Here is a 24,439-nt window from a genome sequence, read left to right on the forward strand (position 1 = left end):
TTATTATGGGAGATTTCAAGTATGGTAACAATGATTTGGAAGGAGGAGAGGACAAAATGCTAGCGGTCAGAGCACTCTCTGACCCCTAGTATTTTCCATTATATGGAAAATACTAAGGGTCAGAGTGCCATGGCATGTAAAACTGCAAGGGCGGGATGTTGATAGTGCATAGGAGGCAGTTAAGAAGTGTTTGCATGAGGCAATGGCTGACTGTATACCTAGAGTCCAAATAATAAATCAAGTAGGGGTTAAATGGATGAATAACACAATTAAGCTTGAGCTGCAAAAAAAAAGAAATAACTATGGAGGGAATTATTATTATTATTATTCAGGCCTCCATGGAGTCAAAAGACTCATTGTGGGAGGTTCCTTCCTAAGAACATAAAGTCTGTCAAGACTCATCGAGGGGAGGTTCCCCCTAAGAAACACAAAGTCTATCATGCCACTCCTTAAACTCATTGACCGTTCTCACCCTCACCACTCTTTCAGGCAATGCATTCCACGGCTCAACCACCCTCCATGCAAAGAAACCACTCCTCACCCTCTTGCTCACAGTTTCCTTTCGTAACTTCCAGGGATGGCCTCCTGTCATCACTCCTTCCTGCTGTTCAACCAAGTGAAAGAACTCTCCAGTGTCACCACTGTACAATGACACAGTGACAGCCCTGTAACCACCTCTCAACAGTTTAAAAGTCTCAATCATATCACCTCTCCTTCTTCTATCTGCCAAACTCTGCAGTCCACATTCCCTCAGCCGATTCTCATAACTATCCTTGTACAGTCCTGAGACCATCTTTGTCATCCGTCTTTGTATCTTTTCCACAGTTAATTTATCCCCTTCAAATCCTGGGGACCAAATCTGAGAACAATAATTAAAGTGTGGTCTGATCAGAGACTTATACAACGGAATGATAACCCTCTTATCTCTGCAGGTCAGGGTCCTTCTCATAATTGCAGCAATCCTTTGTGTTACCTTCACCACCTTTGCAATATGTCCCCTAAACTTCAGGTTTCTATCAATCATCAACCATAGATCTCTTGTCTCCCCAACTTCCTCCAGTATAACTCCTCCCATAGAGTATGCAGCATCCCATCGATGTTTCCCAAACCTCAAGACCTTACATTTTGCTGCATTAAACTGTCACCCCCATTCATTTGCCCATCTATCTAGCTTATTCAAATCCTCTTGCAGGGCTACCACATCTGCACTATTACTAATAATCCTTCCCAGCTTCGCATCATCCACAAACAACTGAATATCTCCTTGCAATCCACTGGCAATGTCATTGATATAAAGGATAAACAATATAGGTCTAGTACTGAGCCCTGTGGGACACCACTTGTAACCCTCTGCCTTCTTGAAACTGCTCCACCATACACAACTATATGATACCTATCAGACAGCCAATCCTGAATCCAGTTGACCAATCTGACATCTAGACCCATGTGTTGCAACTTAAATATCAGCTTATCATGTGGCACCCTGTCAAATGCCTTTGCAAAGTCTAAGAAAATTGCAGTATATGCCTTTCCCTCATCTAATGTTCATGTAACTTTATTATAAAAGGCTAGCATATTGCTAAAACAAGAGCGCCCTTTCACAAATCCATGTTGACTCTCACAGATAACATTACCCTCATCTGCCCAGTGCTGTATGCGGTCCCTCACTACTTTCTCCAAGATCTTAACAACTACTGATGACACACAGACTGGTCTATAATTAGACACTTCCAGTCTGTTACCACCCTTATGCAATGGCACTATCTTACTTTCCTTCCATTCCCTGGGCACCTTTGCTGAAGCCAGACTTTCATTGAAAAGCCAGGTTAAAGGCACTGTCAGTTTCCTAGCACATTCTCTCAAAACTCGTGGTGAAATACCATCCAGTCCCAAAGCTTTATTGACATCCAGAGTTCTCAGTATCTGAAACACACTCTCCTCCTGTACCTCCAGACCTCGAACCAGTCCTATCCCTCTAGCATTAAAACTGAGTCCTCTAGGATGAAATACTCCAATAAAGTGGTCATTGAACAATTCCACTATGTCCTCTGCATCAGTCACTCTATTCCATTTTTATCCCACAATATCATTCTTCCACAGTCATTTCTCCTCCTACTGGCCACATAGCTAAAAAATTCACTAGGATTTTCTTTGGATCTTAGGGCAAATCTCCTCTTATATTCCAGTTTTGCTTTCCTTACTACACTAGTCACTCCTCTGGCCTCTGTCTTATATTCTTCATGCATTCTCTCTTCACCTGTCTCCTTATATCTCTTCCACAGCCTCTTTTTCGCATGCAATTCCTGTTTAATATTGTTTGTCATCCACTTTACCCCAAATTGTGTCCTCTTCTTTGCTCGTGGTATACAACTTACCATTGCTGCTAACAAATATTCTTTCACAATTTCCCATGCACTAATGATATCCCAGCCTTCCAATTCCTCCCTCCATGAAACTTCCCCAAGTTGACGTCTAAGACTATTTATAATCACCTGCTTTATAATTCCACATAAGTTCCCATCTCTTTGATCTTTCATACTCCTGCATGTCTATTCATTTTCCAAGTCAAAACCATATGGTCACTCTCTCCAACTGGTGGGAGAGATGTCATCTCAGTTATTATCAACTCTTCTGATGTTATAACCAAATCTAAAACTCTTGAACCTCTTGTTCCCTCTGTTACATATTGCCTAAGACATTTGTCCCTCAAGAATTCTGGAAATTCCATTCCACTATTGCTACATGCATCTTCCTCTCTCCAATTTATACTACTGTAGTTAAAATCTCCCATAACAATCATTCTTCTTGCACTTGCCAAACTTAGCTGTCTAAACATCTCCTGGTCCCCATCCTCCGTGTTCCTGGGTCTGTAGCAACACCCCACTAAATATCCTGTCTTGTCTACCTCTACCTCACACCATATGCTCTCAAAATCATTTGTCTCACTTCCTTCCAAAGCCTCCACTCTTAGAGGACATAGGTCATCACTTATAAGCAGTACCCCACCACCATGCTTTCCCCTCCTATCCTAACCAATAGCTTATACAGTAATTGTGGTGAATGAAGTGGAAGTGAATAGTCTATTACAAAACCTCAATGTCAATACATCTGTGGGATTGGATGGTATACCAGCTCATGTCGTACGTGAAGTGGCTAAAGAATTGTCAGTGCCCTTGAATATTTTATTTAATTTGACTCTCGGATATGGGTTAGTCCCGAGGGGGTGGAAAGAGGGGAAAATATTCCACTGCATAAAGGAGGTTCCAAGACTGCTGTTGCAAATTACCGACCGATCAGCATATCAGGAATCGTTATCAAGGTCTTGGAGAAAATAGTCAAGAGAAAAATACAGGATTGGGTAGATGAAAATCGGATACTGTATGGTGGACAGCATAGTTTTGTGAAGGGCAGATCATGCCTCAGTAACATGCTCATGTTTTATAACACAGTGACGGCTGAAATGGGCAAGAGTAATGGGTTTACAGTGATTCTACTGGACCTTGCTAAGGCCTTTGACAGGATACCACATGGAATTCTAATCAGTAAACTGCAGCATATGGGGATGGATATACAGTTGGTGAGATGGATAGGAGGGTGGTTGATGGAGAGATATCAGAGAACGGTTTATTCAGGAGCAGAGTCCAAAAGACAGCCTGTGACTAGTGGTGTGTCGCAGGGTTCTGTTCTTGGACCATTACTTTTCAATTTGTTCATTAACGATATAAGAAAGGATCTGAGGAACAGTTCATTTGTTTGCTGATGATGCAAAGTTGGGTAGAGCAATAGTGAGTGCACAGGATGTCAAAATTTTGCAAGATGATTTGGATAGTTTGGAGGACTGGGCTAAGGAGAATGGATGTCAATTTAATGTGGCAAAGTGAAAAGTTATGCATTTTGGGGTGAAAAGATTAGCAGCAGTATATAACATTGGTGGAACCATACTCCAGGTGATTGACGAGGCCAGGGATTTGGGAGTGTTGGTGGATAGGGAGTTGAAGTTTAGGGGACACATCACAAAAGTGGCTAAATCAGCTCATCAAATCATTTGGCTGCTGAAAAATACTTTAACAAGCAGAGACAAACAGGTTATTGTTCCTCTGTATCGAGCCTTGATAAAACCCCATCTAGACTACTGTGCCCAGATTTGGGCACCAGGGTTTCTTCTTGATGGGGAGGAGGTGGAGAGGATCCAGAGACGAGTGACCAAGATGATAGCAGGTCTATGGAATGAACCTTATAAGAACAGGTTGAAGATTTCTGGGTTGCAAAAATTGGTTGATAGGCGGAAAATGGGTAATATGATTGAGACATTCAAATTACTGAAGGGTTTCTATAAGATTAATTCAGAGGATATTTTTCAGAACAGTACTGGTGGTGGGAGGACTAGGGGGCCATCCATGGAAACTGGGCAAGAGTGTGGTTAGCAAGGGTGTTAGAATAAGGTTTTTTACTTGGGGAGTCGTGAATGAGTGGAATAAGTTGCCAGTCTGTTGTGGGTGCCATGACTGTGAATGAGTTCAAGGCTAAATATGATAGATACAGTGTGGATGTTGAATAGTTGTTCTTGACATGATGTTAGGGCCTCCCTTGATGAGTCTAAGGACTCCTTGGAGTTGCCCATAATAATAATAATAATAAAAAAGCAAGCATATATGTTTTTGTTTTTTCTCCTAGCTTTCTCTGCTATTAACTGCATTGTCAAAATCTGTTGAATTGTAGTTCTATCTTTCCTAAATCCTGCTTGCTTGTCTGCAAGGTATGCTTCCAACTGTGTTCTCAATCTTTCTGTCAATATCATCATCACCTTACCAAAATGACTTGTCAAGGCAATTGTTCTATAACTTTTACATTCTAACTTATTTCCTTTCTTGTATAATCTTGATTTCACCCACTCCTCTGGCATTTTCTCTTCTTTCCATACCATATTACATAGTGCATTTCTGTAGCCATTCTTTTGCCACCATATTTAATCATTTCTCCAGTGATGTTATAATTACCAGGACTCTTGTTGTGTTTTAGCCATCCTATTGCTTTTTCTACCTCTCCTCTTGCCAATATCATATTCATTACCTGGTGGTGATATCTACTTCAATTCTTCAGTCATTTTCCCAATGCTATCTAAATCTAGTTTTTCTTCATATAACTCACTACAGCATCTTGTCCACCACTGTACAATTTTATATCTTTATTCATCAATACTTTGCCTTTTTCATCTTTATTTGAGGTTTGTTTTGGTTGCCACCTTTTATTAATGGTTCTAATTGTTTTGTACACCTCCCTAGTTTTATGCTCTCCATAGTGCTGTTCTATATTACTGCACTGAGCTTCTAACCATTTCGTCTTATCCATTCTGACTGATTTTTTCACCTCATTACACTTTCTTCTATATTGCTCCTCTATTTGTTCTGATGTACCCCTTCTTATCTTCAACATTCTTTTCTCCTGTACTAACTTTAGTGTTTCTTATCTAATCCACTTCTTGATCTGCTCTTCTTCTTCTGGTACTGTTTCTTCAACTGTGCCTTCTATTGCCTTCATTACCCCTTTCACTCTTAGATTTGAATTTTTTTTTCTTTGTCCACACTTTTAAGTTTCTCTTCTAACACTGTTCTGTACTTTCTTCCTATTTCTGCTTCACTTATTCTTGCTGTATCTCTTCATTTCTGATGATGGGATTTATATATTTTTTTTAAATTTCAACTTGGTGTTTGCAATCACTAAACTATTAACCAAGTCTATATCCACTCCTTGAAAAGTTCGAAATTGCTATACTGATGTTATCCATTTCATACCTACCTTATTTAACTTTCTGACCTTTGGAATACATTTAGACATTACATCTAGTAGATAGTGCTTGAATATCACCCAAGCAGCATTGTTCTTCTTTCAACCCAACTCCTCATTCCATGCTACGCCTGTAAGCTGTCTTCTTCACCAGTCTTTTAGTTTCACATATACCCTTTCCTCACAGAAGTCTCAGATGGTTGGCAACCACTCAGGTAATCATTTCACGGTCACTCTCACCAAGCAGAGAGAGAGATTTGACACCTCATCTATAGTAACATCCTCTGATGGGATGATCGAATCCAAGAGTCTCAATACTCATGTGCCCTCTGTTACATACTGCCTGAGGTAGTTGCCCTCAAAAACTTAAGCAACTAATTTTCTTTAGTTCCAGTTGCTCATCTCATCGGTTATCATCATCTCAATCTATATTGTTGTAATTAAAATTACCTATAATGATCACCTTTTCCATTTTCTTATACATTTCCTGGTTACTATCCTCCACATTACCAGGTCTATAGCAACATCCAACAAAGTATTTCATCCTGTTCACCTCTTCTCACACAATACTGTCTCAAACCACTACTATAATTATCCTCTTTGCATCTCTAATGGACATAACTCTCTTTCTTTCATCAACAGCACTTCATCTCTCTTTTTACTCGATCTATCTTCATGAAATACATCATACCTTCCCACATATTTTTAAATAACATACACAACAGTTTGCTATGCCTTTGTCCTGGTTATTTAATGATAGTCATGCAGTGGGTAAAGTTCCAAAGGAATAGGAAAAGGCAAAATACTACCACTCCATAATCATGGTTCAAGGACAAAAGTTTCCAATCAGGTGTTGAAGAATTGCTTAGGAATAGAACACAGGATTGAGTTGTTGCTTTCTTTATGATAGTTGGAATAGATTTGATAAGGGTATGTCTTGTTTTAGCAATTTACTTGCATTTTATGATAAGGTAACAAGTGTGTTAGATGGGGACAATCATATACAGTGACATCCATAGATTTTGCAAAAGCATTTGGATAAATACCACATGATAAATTGGTGTACAAGCTGCAGAGATGGGAATAGATAGTATATTGATTCAATGGATTGATGATTGGCTCTCTGAGTGATATCGGCAAGTTATGTAGTTGAAGTTAAGTGTTGAAGAATTGCTTAGGAATAGAACACAGGATTGGGTTGTTGGTTTCTTTATTGTATTCTTTATTATAAGTATTCTTTATGATGGTTGGAAAGCAGTGTCTCAAAAAATTTCACTGGCATTCCCCAGGGTTCTGTTCTTGGGCTCGTGCTGTTTAACTTGTTTGTAAACGATATATGTAGGCTGAATTGGGATCTTCAGTTGTTTGCTAATGATGCAAAGCTGGGGAGAATTATAAGTGGAACTGCTGATGTCAATTCCATTCAGGAAGATTTAAATAGACTTTTGACTTGGACAAAGGAGTGGGGGTTGTAGAAGGTGTTGCATTTTGGAGTGCAGAAATATAAGGCTGTGTACTGTACTGCAGGAGGTGGATGAGTTCGAGATTTGGAATTGATAACTGACAGTAGACTGAAGTTTAGAGGACATACTATAAAGACTGGACATCAGAATGCCACTATGATAAGAAGTACTCTGACATGTAGTAGTGATAAGGTATAAAGCACTGGTCAGACCACACTTAGTGCTCAGATATTGTCAACTGGTTTTCATTGTGATGTTGAAATAATTGAGAGGGTCCAGAGACAAGTGAATAAGACAATATCACAGCAACTCTGGTATGATAGCTATGGAGAGAGGTTGAGGAAATTTTATCGGATTATCCAGAGGGTGTTAGAAAAGAAGTAGAAGGCAAGAGGGGAAAGAACCAGAGACCTTCCCTGGAAGTTATGTTAGAGTATGGTAAAGAGGGTTGTACAGAGTAGTTTTTATGTGAAGAATTGTGAGTGAATGGAATGCATTATGGAATCTGGCTGGCCGAGTGGTTAGTGTATTCGTTCTCCAGCCAGGACTGCGGGTTCGAATCCAAGCGTGGGCATGGATGTTTGTGATTGTCTGTGGAAATAGTAGTGGTGGCGGTAGATGGCATTGGTGTAGTTGCAGTCAGTTGGTGGATTGAGGGGATAGAGACAGAGTTGTAGAGCAGGTGCCCTCCCTCAATGAGTCTTTGGACTCCCTGGAGGTGTCAAAAAAAAAAAAAAAAAATTGTTAATGTGGCAAGTGTTGAGGATTTTAACATTCAGTATGACAAATATGTTATCTGAATGAAATTCCCACAATGAGTTTGTCAACTCCATGTAATAATAACAATAATATGCAACTTGAAATCACTTTCAATTGCACTTAAGATGTTTTAAATCTTTAAGATTGTTCAGAAATACAAATAAGATTCTACTGAAAAAATTTGCAACTAATATCCTGTATAGATTCAAAGCTTTGGAAAAATGCACCCAACTGACAGAAAAGGGACATAATGTATGGTAAGGGACGTTCCAGGAAGTGAAACACTGTCCAGCATAAACATATTGTGGCCTAGAAGAAATGAGATGTAGTGAGAGTGGGGGGGTAAGTAATAGAGAGTTGAGTAATGAAGCTGGGAGAGTCATGCTGAATAGTGTAGAGAATGAGTCCATGAGTGTGGACTTGAATGAAGTTAAGAGTGGTAAAATATATGGTGATTCTATGATTAAGGGTATGGAGAGTGGTATGCATGAGGAGTGCTGGGCTGATGGGACAATAGAAAGAGTGGCTTTAGCGATAAAGAGAGGGCATGAAACAGACAAGATGATAGTTATGGTGGGTACGAATGACCTGAGAGGTAGTATAAATCGGGTAGGAAAAGATTTAAGAACATTATTAGATATTGTGAAGAGGAAAAGTGTCAATGGGAGAATAGTGTGCGTGCTGCCTCGTTTTGACAATTACGAGTTAAGTAGACGAGCAATGATAATGAATGATATGATTGCAAGAATGTGCAGAAAAAGAGGTCTGGAGTTTGTTGATGTTTGGAGTGTGTTTGAAGGAAAAAGGCAGTTGTATGCTAGAGATGGACTGCATCTTAACATGGAAGGACATAAGCGATTGAAGGAGTTATTGTTTTCTGAACAGGTTGAAGTTATTGGGCAGGGAAACTAATATTGAAAAGGTTGAGTGTAAGAGAGAGAAACTTTAGCACTGATTGTGTATTTATTGATCCTTATAGGCAGAATAAATTGCAGAAGAGAGGGGATAAAAATCGGCATAGGACTACGGTAGTTAGTGACTTATATATCAGTTCTAAAGCCGGTACAAGATCTAGAGGGAATCTGCAATTTTTGTATACCAATGCTAGAAGCATTCGAAATAAGAGAGAAGAATTTTTGGCATTAGTCAGTGAAATCTCACCAAAAGTTGTAGGCATTAGTGAAACTTGGCTGTCAGCAGAAGATGTGGTCACTGGAATTGAATGTGAAGGGTACAGTATTTTCAGGGAGGATAGAGAAGATAGAACAGGAGGAGGAGTACTGTTGATGATAGCCGATGTGTTGCAGCCAAAGAAAGTAGTATATCATGATGATAGACATGTGAATGAGAGTTCATTTGAGGCAGTCTGGTGCGAAATAGTGACCAACGCAACCAAATATAGAGTTGGATGCTGCTATAGGCCAGGGAGTACGGGGGAAGATATTGAATTCATGCATCAGCAACTTAGTGCAATGAGTGAAGGCTTAGTGATTATTATGGGGGATTTTAATTATGGTGATATCAATTGGAAGGAGGAAATATCACGTAGCAAAAAGGAAATGGAGTTCATACATCTTCTACGAGATAATTACTTGAAACAGCACGTAACTGAAGGGACACGTGGTGTGAGAGTGTTGGACCTGGTTATTGGTTCAGAGGTTATATGCATAAGTAAGGTGTCCTCGTTACCTCCAGTTGGTGAAAGCGATCATGTGGTATTGACTTGGGAGGTTGCAAAATCTGTGGATTTTTCTATTAAGACGGGGTATGTACGGAACTACAGGTTAGGCAATTATAACAAGCTTCGGAGTGAGCTTGCAGCCATCCCATGGCAAAACATATTGCAAGGGAAAGATGTTAGCAGTGCTTGGGATAAAATCAGCGGGTATCTGAGGAAAGCAATATCAGATTGTGTCCCTATGGTCAGGAGGTCAAACAAGGCAGGCATTAGATGGATGAGCAGTAGTATCAAGCTTGAACTGCAAAAAAAGAAAATGTTATGGAGAATTTACAAGGAGAAGGGCGATCAGGACACCCTTGAGCAGTACAAGGCTCAAGCTAGGAAGGTTACCAGCATAGTAAGAAAAGCTAAATCATATTATGAGAAGACCTTAGCCAAAGAGATCAAGGGTAATCCCAAAGAGTTCTTCCGCTATGTGGCAAGTAAGAGGAAGAATGACTTCGGAAGGATAACCTTAGTGGGTGCTGATGGTATTGAGGTGACAAAATCAGATGTAATAGTCGAGTTACTGAGTGATCACTTCTCAAAAGTCTATCACCCAAGTGAGGATATCTCTATACCTACAGCAATACCTAATGTGAGAATTGAAGCTAAAGAATCAGAGGTATTAAATATATTGCAAAACTTAAATGCAAACACTGCGGTAGGCTTAGATGGAATATCAGCTCGGGTGTTGCGTGAATGTGCAAATGAATTGTCAACCCCTCTTACCTGGATATTTAATTTAAGTTTGAACTCTGGTATGGTCCCTAGGGAGTGGAAGTTAGGCAAAGTGGTTCCTTTGCATAAGGGTGGCTCTAAAACTGCGGTATTGAATTACAGACCAATCACCATCTCAGGAGTAGTGGTAAAAGTATTGGAAAAGTTGGTTAAAGACAAAATTCAAGAATGGGTGGATCAGGATATGATACTCTATAGAGGCCAACATGGTTTTGTTAAAGGTAGATCCTGCCTTAGCAATCTATTAACTATTCATAATAGAATAACATCCAAGTTGGACAAAGGAACTGGCTACACAGTGGTACTTCTGGATTTTGCTAAGGCTTTTGACAGGATACCCCATAGAACACTGTTACGCAAATTGGAGCAGATGGGAATGGATATTAAATTGGTGATATGGATAGGAGAATGGCTCAGGGAGAGATACCATAAGGTGGTGTATGGAGGAGCCGAGTCCAGAATGAGGCAGGTGACCAGTGGTGTGCCTCAGGGCTCTGTGCTTGGGCCAATGTTGTTTAATTTGTATATAAATGATATAGGAAACGGCTTAAAGGGAGATATTCAGTTGTTTGCTGATGATGCAAAGTTGTGTAGTGCAATAAAAAATCAAGCTGATGTTGAAAGTTTGCAGGAGGATTTAAATAAGCTGGTAAAATGGGCAAAAGAAAATGGATGTCAGTTCAATGTGGAAAAGTGTAAAGTCATGCATTTTGGGATTAAAAGATTACCAGCTGTGTACTACATCGATGGAAAGGTACTCCAAGAGATTGATGAGGCTAGGGACTTAGGGGTATTGGTAGATAGGGAGATGAAGTTCAGAGGACACATTGCTAAGGTGTCCAAGATTGCACATAGGATTACTTGGTTGTTGAGGAACACACTGACATCCAGAGATAAAGAGGTTATTATTCCCCTTTATAAAGCATTGATACTTCCACATTTGGATTACTGTGCTCAGGTCTGGTCACCTGGATTCCTTGGAGATGAGGAGGCTGTGGAGAGGGTTCAGAGAAGAGTGACCAAGTTGGTGAGTGATATAAAAAATGCTCCCTACATTGATAGATTAAGAGCTTGTGGATTGCAGAGATTGGTTGATAGGCAAAGAAGAGGGGATATGATAGAAACATTCAAATTACTAAAAGGTTTTTATAGGATTGATGCAGGGGAAATGTTTCAGCTGTGTGATAGTGATGGAAGAACAAGAGGTCATCTCTGGAAATTAAAGAAGAGTGTGGTTAACAAAGGTGTCAGAACAAGGTTTTTTGCCTGGAGGGTGGTGAATGAGTGGAATTCATTGCCTGACTTAGTTGTGAGCTCTTCGTCTGTAAATGAATTCAAGAAGAGATATGACAGATATTGTTTTGCTAGTTTGGGTCTCCCGCGATGAGTCTACTGACTCCATGGAGATACCCGTAATAATAATAATAATAATAATAATAATAATAATAATAATAATATTGTCAGTCAGTGAGGGGATTTTATTGGATTAACAAAGTGGAGGTTATAAAAAGAATGGAAAGTGAGAAGGAAAAGCAAATGGCCATCTCTGGAAGATGTGTAATAATGTGGTGAAGATGAATGTAAGAAGTAGATTTTTTACATGGAGTAAGTGAATGTGTGGAATGCATTGCCAGAATGTGTTGTGAATGCTGTGGAGAGTTAAGTTTCAATATAATAAATATGCCATTAGATAAGTGGAGCTCCCGTGATCAATAAGGTGATGTCATGGTGGTTGATGTGATAATGATAATAATAATAAATCTGTATGCATAAAATTGCTTCACAGCTGAGGAACTCTCGTTCTTTGATTCAATCAACACCATCCTAAGTCAACTATGTGTCTACATAGTCAACATATCTTAAGTTTAGGCTTTGCTTTGTTTCTTGCTTGCTCATGTAGTGCTTACATGTATGTATCTTTAACTGTGTATACTTCTCTTAAGTTGTCAATTTGATTTCTTTTGCAAAATACAGGAAATAATAATCCAATTATTTTTATTATTATATTTGTCTGTTTTGTCATTGTTTTAAAACACCTACATCAGATGGAAATTTATTTAAAGGAAAGATGCTAAATGGCTATTTTTATTATTATTTTATATCAAGCAGATTAACAATCTGCCTTTGAAACAATAAAAAGCTGCAAAAATTATTGGGGTTTACAAAAATAGAAATATTCAGAATAGGAATTGCTTTAATATGATAGGTCATTGTTTGGGCAACCAATGCTGAGTGCTAGAGTTTTGTGTAGATGTTCAGATAATAACAATATTAATGATCTCAAAATAGAATAAATCATTAGGTGCTGCTATAACACATCCACCAAAAAACTAGTTATTGTGTAATTAGTGAACTGAATAAAAAATGGTCAGATATTTTGCTAAGCATGAAAGATACAATAATTTAGAATCTTACTTACTGCTATTTATTATTTCCAAACTAATAATTAAAGATAATTAAGCAGATACGTTTGGAAGATTAGAGTAGAATTTTTTTTTACCATCTTTAAGATGAGCTTCCATATCATACATTCTATCTGATTTTCTGCTGACTTCAGACCCACTGCTCTTGCCATCATGTATCTGGAAATATTGAAATAAGCAAATATTGACTTATATACACATTAAAAAAGGGTGTACAGAAACTATTACAGAATTCTTCAAGGCAAGTCAAAGCATTACAGTTATCCTAAAATAAATCAAAAATGCGCCAGACAACACCATGCAAAGTCTACTTGTTTGGTGTGCAATGCATACTTCAAGTGTTACATTTCTTAGTAGCACTGCTATACAAACAAGCACACTTTCTGTTTGACTTACTGCAGTCAACATTTGGAATTCTTGGACCATAAATGTGTTTCCTGAATGCATGCATACTTCATGCACACTTAAATGATTAGCAAGTATAGTGTTTAAATAAAACACGTACAGAAATGGAAATGATTTGAGACCAATGAAAAAGGAATGTTTTTGCAATACCATTCTTGTGTAATGACATCATTAATTACCACAGCATTTCAGTACTCCTTTATAGTAATGATTCATGGTATGAACAACACCCAGAGAGGAAAACCCACTCATAGAGAAAGGTATTTACATAAACAATCACATTACTACCCTTCCCAACAGTATGATATCCTCAAAACACTAACACACCAGGGCTATTTGTTCAAATAACACAGCCCTTGAAACTGAGCTCAGGACCTTTGCAGACTTTTAAGAGAATGGATACAGCCTATATAAAATAGAAAAAATACTACATGCATCCTCATCCCTCCTACATCCAACACACAGGATGACAGCAAAACCATTCCCTTCCCATATGTTAAAAGTACATCAGAAAAAAACAGCCAAACTTCTCTGCAAATATGATCTGCATGCCACTTTCAAATCTTTCATTCATCTAGCTACTTTCCTGCATTCTTCTAAAGATCAATGGCATTCTCTTGAACATCCTGAAGTGCATAAAGTTCCTTCTGCCTGCAGTTTAGTTTACTTTGGACAGACTGGTAGACCAATTAGCATCTGCCTTGAAGAATATAAAAAAATTACATCCATGTTATCTGTATGGCAACTTGGGATTGCAGACCACAATCTGGATACTAATTCACATAAGATCAGATGGAGAAAAGCATTTATACATAATAGAAATTGTTATAGGTCTGAGAGACTAATTTTAGAATTAGCATCAGCTATAAAGCTTCAAAGAAGAAACATCAACTTGGTTGGATGATTTTTTGGAGACTAGTGAAGAGAACTCACTGGAAATGCTTTGGGAAGGAGTCAAGGTTATAATAGCGGATACAGTCAACAAGCATCTCGGCCTAATAAGAAGACCAACAGACCCATGGATATTAGATTCAACATGAGATCTAAGCAAAAGAAGGTGGTTGGAGAAACAAAGAGACATAGGGACTGAAGAATATAAGAGATTACATAAAGAAGGCAGAAGAGCCATCAAGCAGGATAAGGAAAAGTTTTATACCAATAAATGTGAAGAGACAGAGTTCCAGATGAGAAGGCACGATTATACAAGGATGTTTTGTTCAGTTCATAACCTAAAGAGCACAAGTTTTAAGCCCACAGTGAATGTCATCAAAGACAGGAATGGAGCAATACTAACAGAAGAACTGGAAGTCCAGATGGAAAGAATACTGTGAGGAACTGTACAACAGAGAGGATAAAGAAAATTTGGAGGAGTCTTCTCACTATAAAAATTTTGATTTGGAACCTCCTCCACTTAGGCATGAGGTTACAGATTATAGAAAAGTATAAAGATTTTAGACTCCCTATGAGAATGTGTTTCATAGACTACTCTAAAGCTTTTGACTGTGTTCACATTGTGAAACTGTGGGAAGTAATGAAAAGAATGGGTTTTCTTCAACACACTATCAGGTTGATAGCTAACCTGTAGCAAGAAGCCACAGTACAAACATGTTGGAAGAACTGATTGGCTTCAGGTTGGAAAGGGAGTTAGGCAGGGATGTCTACTTTCTCCTCACCTGTTTAGTATCTATGCAGAGGACATCATGCATGTAGCATTGGATGAGCTTAAGACAGCATTAGGATAAGTGGTGGATTGATTAGTAATCTGAGGTATGCTGATGATACAGTACTCCTTTGTAAGGACAAGGAAGAAGAACTAGGACAAATTATTGACAAAGTTAATGAGATCAGTAAGAACACAGGACATAGGTCAGCTCTATCAAGACAAAGATTACGATTCTCAAAGGAAATACAGGCAGTGATGAGACCGGAACAGGCCACATGGCCTATATTCCATGTTAGGAAGAAGAAGAAGTTCCTGAGAAACAAGTGCATCTTAATGAATAAAGAATTGAGGAAGTCAGCAAGTTGAAGTACCTGGGAGCCATTATGAATGTGAAGAAATGCTGTTCAGAAGAATATTAGGAATGGCTAAAACAACAGTCAGAGACTTGTCTAAAATCTGGAAAGATAGATCTATCTCTATGAGAACAAAGTTGAGGATTTTGGATGGAGCTGTTTTTCCAACAGCAACTTATGAATGTGAGACTTGGAATCTAAAGAAGTCTGATAGGAAAAGAATAACTGCTTTTGAGATGTGGTGCTACAGAAGGCCATTGAGGATATCATATACTGAAAGGCAGACAAATATATGGATGCTAGAAAGGATTGGCAGAACTTTAAGGCTCCTTAAGGATATTGACAGGAGATTGAAAGAATGGAAGGAGGACTTCTCAAAACAGTAATAGAAGGTAAAGTTCCTGGAAAAGAGTAGACTGTCAATGAGATGGATGGATAGTGTCTGGAGTGACTGATTTTCACAGAGTTCAAGCCTCCAGAAAAGCATACAACAGGACGACATAGCCAGGACTGGTGTGGCCATATGGGCATCTGTTGATGTCCGATAAACATATGGATGGATGTAAAGCACTCTCCCAACCTTAACAAGTATGGCTGCATTAATTTGCCAAAGATTTGATAGTGCTGGGTAGAAAACCAGCAAAATATTAGTGAAATTAATAAATGTGCTTTTCCTCTCTTGTTGTTTATACTGTGAAGCATTATTATGAATAATCAACAACACCTAAGCTTTTCTCTAAATTTCAGCACTTTTTTTTTTTTTTTTTAACTGAATCTAGTCCCATTTTTGGCTTAGGCATTAAATGCATAATCATCTAGGAAAAATAGTTTTGTCTATTCACTCATACTGGACATAAAAATCTTTATAAAGATTTCAAATTCATTGAAATCTTTCAAATCTTTTAAAGATTTCAAATTCATTGAAATCTTTCAAATCTTTTAAAGATTTCAAATTCATTGAAATCTTTATAAAAATTTGTAAGCCTATTCAATTTCTGTTTCAATTGGCCATTTAGAGGAAATAAAGGGACTCTTCCATGCAGGAGTTGAAATTTAGTAAATTTCACCCTCAAATAGGTGCCAAAGTGCCTACTTAAAATTTGCCTAATTTTTGTAATTTTATCAACATGGGTCATTGTCGAGAGTGTAATATGTATGTGTGGGCGAATGTGGCAGATGTGTTTGTTGAGAGATTAAACAAGAGAAGTGAGAGAGAGTGAAGTATAGGGAGTGTGATATGTTTAATGGATTGCAGTGATTTGAATGAAAGTCAGGAATCAGAAGTGAAGTATACCAGGCTAAAGGCAGTGGTGAATGTAAGACTAAGAATGACAGCCAGAAGAGTGGGCATCAGAAAACAAAAGTGTGGAGAATGTGATTGTGAATACAGAAATAATTAAAAAAAATGAAAGCTGGGTGTAATTACGGAAGCAGAAATATGATTGATTGAGGAAGCAAGAGCTGGTGTGACTGTGGAAACTGAAGCAAGTCTAACAAAGAAATTGAAGAAATGATTGCTGGAATGCAAGAATTGAAAAATAAAATGATTAAGATGAAGAATAAGATCAGGCATGTACAGAATGAAATGTGAATATGAATGGAGGAGTATGAAAGAATAAAATGAAAGAAAGAAAGTAACAAATCACTGAAGAAAGAATAACATTATGTGGAGATTCTGTCATAAAAGAAGATGAGTGGTAGATGAGAGATAGTGACCAAGGTAGCTTTTCCAGGAGGAAGAATGAACAGGGTGAATGAGGTGTTGGATATGTTGTGGAAATCAAAGATCTTGAATGTAATTTAATGGAAAAGAGTGAAGAGAAAGGAGTGTAGTTTGTAAACGTGTGGAATGAGTTTCAGGGATGAATGGGACTGTATAAGAGCAATGGACTGCATCTGAATGGTTTTGCAGTGAGTCATTTTGAAAGATTGCTGCTGGAAGGAAGTGTATTGAATGATGGGAAGAAATTATCATTGGAAGTCAGATGATGAATGAGCAGGAAAGTGGACTAGGTGAGACTAATATGGTTGTGAGCGGAGTGGAGAATGTGAGAACAGGAATTCAAGTTGGACAGGGAAACAGGATGATTAGGGAGACACAGTGTAAGGAGAGTGGATTCTGAATGTAGTAATGTATGTATATATGTATGTGGATGGTCAGCATCTAAATGGAATGGCTTGGAATACATGGGGAAGGGTTGATCTGGATGTGGGATATATGGATAGAAGGTGAACAGAAGTCACAGATTGGGGGGGGGGGGCAGCATGAATAGTACTGGTTATAAACAAAGAACTGAAATGTTATGCTTATTCATAAATGCCAGGAGTATCAGAAATAAAATTGGAGATAAAATTGTTATATTGATTGAGTTTATGTCTCTGAAAATAGTTGGAATAAGAGAATCAAGGTTGGATGAGAATAATGCCTTGAAGGGAATAGAAATGCAGGGATATGATGTTTTCATGAAGATAGAAAAGACAACAAGGAAGGGGAGGGAGTACTGCTGATGATAAGAGGGAAATTATGCAAGTTTGAGATATAAAGAGAAAAAGTAGCAGTGGCTTTGTATGAAGCAGTATGATGTGGAGGTTGATAGAACGAGATATTTAGTAGGGTGTTGCTACAGGCTAGGGAATGGTGGAAGGTGGAAACAAAGAAATGTATAGGCAACTTGGCTTAGTGAGCAAGCAAAGGATGATCATTATTTGTGTTTCAATTATGGCAATACTGATTTTAACAAAGAGACAGAGTCAGGGAATAACACACTTTATACTCTTCATGATCAGTTGCATGAAGAGTATAAAGAGAGAGGAAGATGACTAGGTTGGTAAAGATGGCAAAAATGCAGTATGAGAAGAAATTAGCCAATCAAGCTAAGAAAAATCTGGGCAAGTTCTTTCAATATGTGGCAAGGAGAAGGAAAAATGATTACAGGAAATGATGATGATGCTAGTTGATAACACTAGCAGACTGGTAACCAATGCAGAGGATATAGTTAAGTATTCAACAATCAGTGTATCACTTTATTTCATCTTCACGAAGGCAACATCATGAGTTGGAGTAGAGAGTGTACGGTGGAGGAGGGACTGCCACATAGCAAGTTAGTAGCTAAATTGAAACAGATGGGATCAGACAAGTGAATTGGATAGCTGATTGGCTGGATTGCCAATGATGCAAAGTTAGGAAAAACTATGAGAAGTAAAGCAGACATTGTGGTCTTGCAAGGAGGATCTGAATAGACTATGTGAGTTGGCAAATGAGTGGAGCTATCAGTTTAATGTTGCAAAGTGCATGGTCTTGAAATCTGGTAGGAAAGGTTGATGCAGAGTATACAATTAATGGAGAAATTTTGAAGGAGGTGGAAGAGATGAGAGCTCTGGAAGTGGTGGACAGAGACTTGAAGTTTAAGGGTTACATTGCTAAAATTGTGCAAACATCCTAATGGATTATGGCAATAATGAAAAGGATATTGACATGCAGAAGCAAAGAGTTTATAGTTTCCTTGTATAAGACTTTGGACCACATATGGACTGCTGTGTAGAGATTTGGTTGCCTAGTTTACAGGTGACCAAATTGTATTACAAATCACAAGCCTTTGCAACTTATAGAGCCTTGTGAATAGAAGAAGAGTAGGATATGATTGCAACATGTAAGTTAGTGTAGGGTTGCCAGATTAATATGGAAGAGATTTTTTTATACAGTAGAGAGATGCAACTCTAGAACAAGAGGCCATTCCTGGAAGCTGTATAAGGAAGAGGGTGTGGGGGGGCAATGAGCAGGGGCATGAGAAGTAGGTTCTTTCTATGGAGAGTGATTGATGAGAAGAATGCATTGCGTGAAAGTGTGTTGAGTGTAAAACTGTGAATGGGTTTAAGGCATAGTTAGATGATCTTTTACATTAATTCCATGGTATTAATGGAATTAATTCTGCATCCTTTGACTCCATGGAGGTCAAATAATAATTACAAAAATAGAAGTATACATGTATAAAGTACATTAACCATAAACAGATCACAATTCAATAAAAGGTGTTAACTTTATGACACATCTGTTGGATTTTTCCAAAAGAACTCAGCAGAGTTTCTGCAGAATGTAAATATGTCACTGAAATCATGATAGTTCTTTAATAAATTTAGTTTAATCCTTTATCCAAGTGTAAGCAAACAAAGTTTGCACCTGAAGTACTTTGTTTGCTTACACTTGGATAGAGGATTAAACTAAATTTCTTATAGTCTAACCAAGTGGGAAAAAACTTCCAACATGATAGTTCTTGCAAAAACAATGGAAATATGGACAATCAAAATTTTAACTTCGATACATATAACACTGTACTGTATATAAATAATGATAAGAAATGTTAACTTTTCAGTATGACTGAGTAGATATGCTAGTGGGAAGTAGTTTTAATTGATTAACTAGGTCTGTTTTAGATGGCACATATCATAGCACTCACTAAACTTGTTGCACTAGACTGCACTATCAGGCAATGCACTCCACAATCTTACAGTTCATCATGCAAAAAACTAACTTCTTACTCTCTAACACACTACATGCTGTTGCAATTTCCATGGGTGACTATTGTCCTGTATCTTTTCCATCATTCTACTCAATGAAAAAAAATCTCCTACGTTTCACTCAAGTAAATATCATTCAACAGCTTTAATGCCTCAATCATATTATTGCTTTATCTCCTTTCCACCAAACATTGCAGATCACATGTACTTAGTCCATACTAATAACCACTGGTTTGCAATCCTGATATCATTTTTGTTATTTGTCTGTACACTCTCTATATATTGCCACTTCATCCCCTCCAAATGCCAAGGACTATACCTGAAAACAATAATCCAGCTGTGGCCTGAGCAAGACCACCCTTCTTGTCTGTGCTGGTCCATGCCATCCTCAATGCTGCAGCAGTCCTCTGTATTGTCATTCTAACCTTTGCAATATGATCTCCCATTGATGAATCCCAAACTTCAATACCTTACATTCAGTTGTATTAAACTGGCATCTTGATTCAAATCCTCTTGAAGAAGCACAGCATCAGCTCTATTAGTAATAACTCTTTAGAGCTAGCTTCACATCTTTAAACAAATGAATATTTTCCTACTATTCAGTGACAATATCACTTACATAAATGTTAAACAGTAAAAATACTGAGTCCTGTGGAATCAAACTTGTAACTTTACTTCTGTCTGTTACCAGAAAGCCAATTTCCAATTCTATCTACTACACTGATTCTAGTAGTAAGACTTATACGTTGGTTAGACATAACTGGTAATTAATTTACGGAATTGACAACGCATATAAAGTAAATTAATTAAAGATAACTTTAATGAATCACTTCTATATTTCGGCAATGTCACATTGCCATCTTCGGGAACATAAAGATATGATATGTGCACTAAGGAACTAACAAAGCAAATGAGGAAGAAAATAAGAACTAATTTTGTTCCTAAAGTCCTAATGGTGCCCTCTTGCGGGCTAATTTGGTAGTCTTGGCAGTTGGGCTGAAGTTCTCAAAATGAAAGTCTCCCAAATTTGGGGCAGTTTCATGCACCCAAATTTGTTGAGGTTAGGAACGTTTTTTAGAGCTGCTGAAGATTCTTTGAATAGTCTTTCGTATTTAAACTTGCTGCGATGGATTATTTTTGTCTTCTTCCAACGAATTTTATGGTGGGTATCTAGGGCATGGTCTGCCAGCCCAGAGCGGCTGTACTTCCCCTAGACCTACCTGGTGTATACCAGGTCCCTTGCAGCTGCAAATTGTCCTACTTTGGCCAAACAGGCAGAACAACAAATATCAGGATTTCAGAACACCAAGACTACATCCGGTTTCACCAGTACAGCCGCTCTGGGCTGGCAGACCATGCCCTAGATACCCACCATAAAATTCGTTGGAAGAAGACAAAAATAATCCATCGCAGCAAGTTTAAATACGAAAGACTATTCAAAGAATCTTCAGCAGCTCTAAAAAACGTTCCTAACCTCAACAAATTTGGGTGCATGAAACTGCCCCAAATTTGGGAGACTTTCATTTTGAGAACTTCAGCCCAACTGCCAAGACTACCAAATTAGCCCGCAAGAGGGCACCATTAGGACTTTAGGAACAAAATTAGTTCTTATTTTCTTCCTCATTTGCTTTGTTAGTTCCTTAGTGCACATACCATATCTTTATGTTCCCGAAGATGGCAATGTGACATTGCCGAAATATAGAAGTGATTCATTAAAGTTATCTTTAATTAATTTACTTTATATGCGTTGTCAATTCCGTAAATTAATTACCAGTTACTACACTGATATTGAAACCAAGGCAATGCAACTTATGATACAGCACCCTGTCATATGCCTTTGAGAGGATGCTGCAAATCCTCTTCATCCTTCCTCCATTATTATTATTATTATTACCCCAAGACCTCATGGAGTCAAAGACTCATCTGGGAGGTCCTTTTATCACACACACAGTAAAACAGTAAAAGCTCATCATACCATGTCTTAAATACACTCAAACTCCTTGCAGACACCACACTCTCAGGCAAGGCATTCCAATCATTCACAGCTCTGCACGAAAAAAACCTGCCTCTCACTCCCCTACTCACACTCTCTTTATACAGTTTCCAGGGATGACCTCTGGTTCTCCCCTGATCTCCCACTATTCTCTGTAGAACTTCTCCACCATTGATCCTATAACAACCCCTTACCAACTTGTAGGTCTCTATCATATCTCTCCTCTTCCTCCTGTCCACCAGACTCTGCAAATTACATCTTCTCAATCTTTCCTCATACTCGACATTCCTGAGGTCAGAAACTACCTTAGTCAGTTGCCTTTGGACCCTTTCCAACATCTCTTCAGCCTTCTGAAAACCTGGTGACCAAATCTGGACACAATAGTCCATGTGTGGCCTAATCAAAGCCTTATACAATAGAAAAAGAATCTCCCTACTTCTACACATCAGTGTCCTCTGCATCATTCCCAGAAGCCTTTGTGTTGTCTTCACAATTTTGGCAATGTGTCCCTAAATTTTAGATCCTTATCCACTATCACCCTCCAGATCTCTTATTTCCTCTACCTCCAACAATATATTCTCCCCAAGCATAAATTCTGCATCCCATCTTTGTTTTCTAAATTTTAAAACCTTACATTTTGCAACATTGAACTCGCATCCCCATTTCCATGCCCAATCACTCAATTTATTCAAGTCTTCTTGCAAGGCCACAACATCTTCACTACTCTTTATGGTTCGTCCCAACTTTGCATCATCTGCAAACAACTGAATACCTCCATCCAAATCTTTGCCAATATCATTAATATACAAGTTAAACAGTAATGGCCCTAAAACACACACCTGAGGCTTTCCACTAGTGACTTTCCTTTTCCTGGATATCGTACCCCCATACACAACTTGTTGATACCTATCAGATAGCCAGTCTCCAATCCAATGCACTAATCTAATATCCAACCCCATCTGCTCTAGTTTGACTGTCAACTTATCATTAGGTACTCTATCAAAAGCCTTTGTGAAATCCAAGTATATTACTGTGTGTCCTTCTCCTCTGTCCAAGGAAGCAGTCACTTAAACAGTTAAATATTACTCTTTTTACTTTATTATAAAAGACTACAAAATTACTAACACAAAAAATGCTCCTTGCCAAATATCCATGCCAATGTTCGGATTACAATATTACACTCACCTGCCCAATTTGGTATATGTGCTCCTACCATTTTTTTCCCAAAATCTTAACAACAACAGTAGAAATACAAGGGTAGTCTTAAAAGTTCTCAGCCTAACAATGAAAAAAAGTATTTATAATTTCAAAATTATTTTTATTTTTCAACACAATCTCCCTTATGATCCAGCGATGCTCCAGCGCCATTATCCCATGCCTGTAGTGGTTCTCAGTAAGATCTGCAAAATATCCCTCTACAGCTGCAATGACATCTTGATTCAAAGAGAAATGCTGACCAGCGAGGAAGAGATAGAAGTCAGAGGGAGCCAAATTTGGGGAATAGGGTGGATGTTCCAACAATTCATAGTGCAGATCCCTTAATTTTCCCATTGCCAAAACACCTTTGTGGGCAGGTGCATTGTCCTGATGAAAGATGATTTTTTTCTTCTGCAAACTGGGTCTTTTCTCACAAAGTTTTTCGTCTAGCCTGGTTAAAACATCAGAATAATATTCCCTGGTTATTGTTTTACCCTTTTCAAGATAATTAATAAACAAAATGCCTTTAGCATCCCAAAACACCAATGCAATGACCTTTCCTGCTGATGGAACTGTTTTTATTTTTATGCTGATGGAACTTGTCTTTTTTGGTGCTGAACAACTGGTTTATGTCCACTGTTTTGACTGCTGTTTGGATTCTGGAGTGTAATGGTGAATCCAAGTCTCATCCATAGTAATAAATCAACACACAAATCAGTTTTATTCTTGTTAAAATGTTCCAAGCACTGTTCAGAGATTTTCATGTGAGTGCATTTTTGATCTGCTGTGTGCAAGCACGGTACCCATCTTGCACAAAGCTTTTTCATTTGCAATTCTTCAGGAAAAATATATCCTACACATTCCTTTGAAATGCCTATAGTCTCAGCAATTTCACACACTTTGATTAACCAGTGCCCTTGATCAATGATTTCTGGTGTTGTCACACTTTTTGGATGTCCTTCATGTGGATCATCTTCAAGGTTGGTATGGCCACATTTAAACTCGGCAGTCTATTTCTTAATTGTCGAAAACGAAGGAGAAGAGTGCCCAGAAACTTTTAAGAACTTCGAATGAATTTCTTTTGGTGTTAGACCTTCTTTTACAAAGAATTTTATAACCGCATGATACTCAATTTTATCCATTTAGGGATACAGACAACACTTTTGCTTCAGACAGCTGTATAAAACAAACTACTTTTGATAGAATGACTTGCAATTTCACATGGGTGCTTATGACAGATTTACCAACTTAGAAAAAAAAATCATACTGATAGTGTTGCCATCTATGGTTGAGACCGACAACTTTTCAGACCACCCTTGTACAAACCACCACCACTATACAAATGGTACTCTCTTATCCTTCCACTCATTAGGAACTTGCCCATTAAAAGACTTTCATTAAACAGCTAAATCAATGATATGTC

General features: G+C 38.1%; 1 protein-coding gene across 3 annotated transcripts in view; it reads right to left on the reverse strand.

Moving 5' to 3' along the window:
- Positions 1-24,439, reverse strand: part of LOC150107214 (roundabout homolog 1-like) — a 742,051-nt gene that overhangs the window by 117,516 nt on the left and 600,096 nt on the right. For all 3 annotated transcript variants that reach the window (XM_090391071.1, XM_090391072.1, XM_090391070.1), the window contains exon 20: positions 12,968-13,049. In XM_090391071.1, the coding sequence (XP_090247197.1) occupies positions 12,968-13,049 (82 nt within the window). The remainder of the gene's footprint in view (positions 1-12,967; positions 13,050-24,439) is intronic.

This window comes from Typopeltis vanoorti, chromosome 4, assembly GCF_054136105.1.
Source record: "Typopeltis vanoorti isolate ZY-2024b chromosome 4, IOZ_Tvanoo_1.0, whole genome shotgun sequence".
NCBI classification, from domain to species: domain Eukaryota; kingdom Metazoa; phylum Arthropoda; class Arachnida; order Uropygi; family Thelyphonidae; genus Typopeltis; species Typopeltis vanoorti.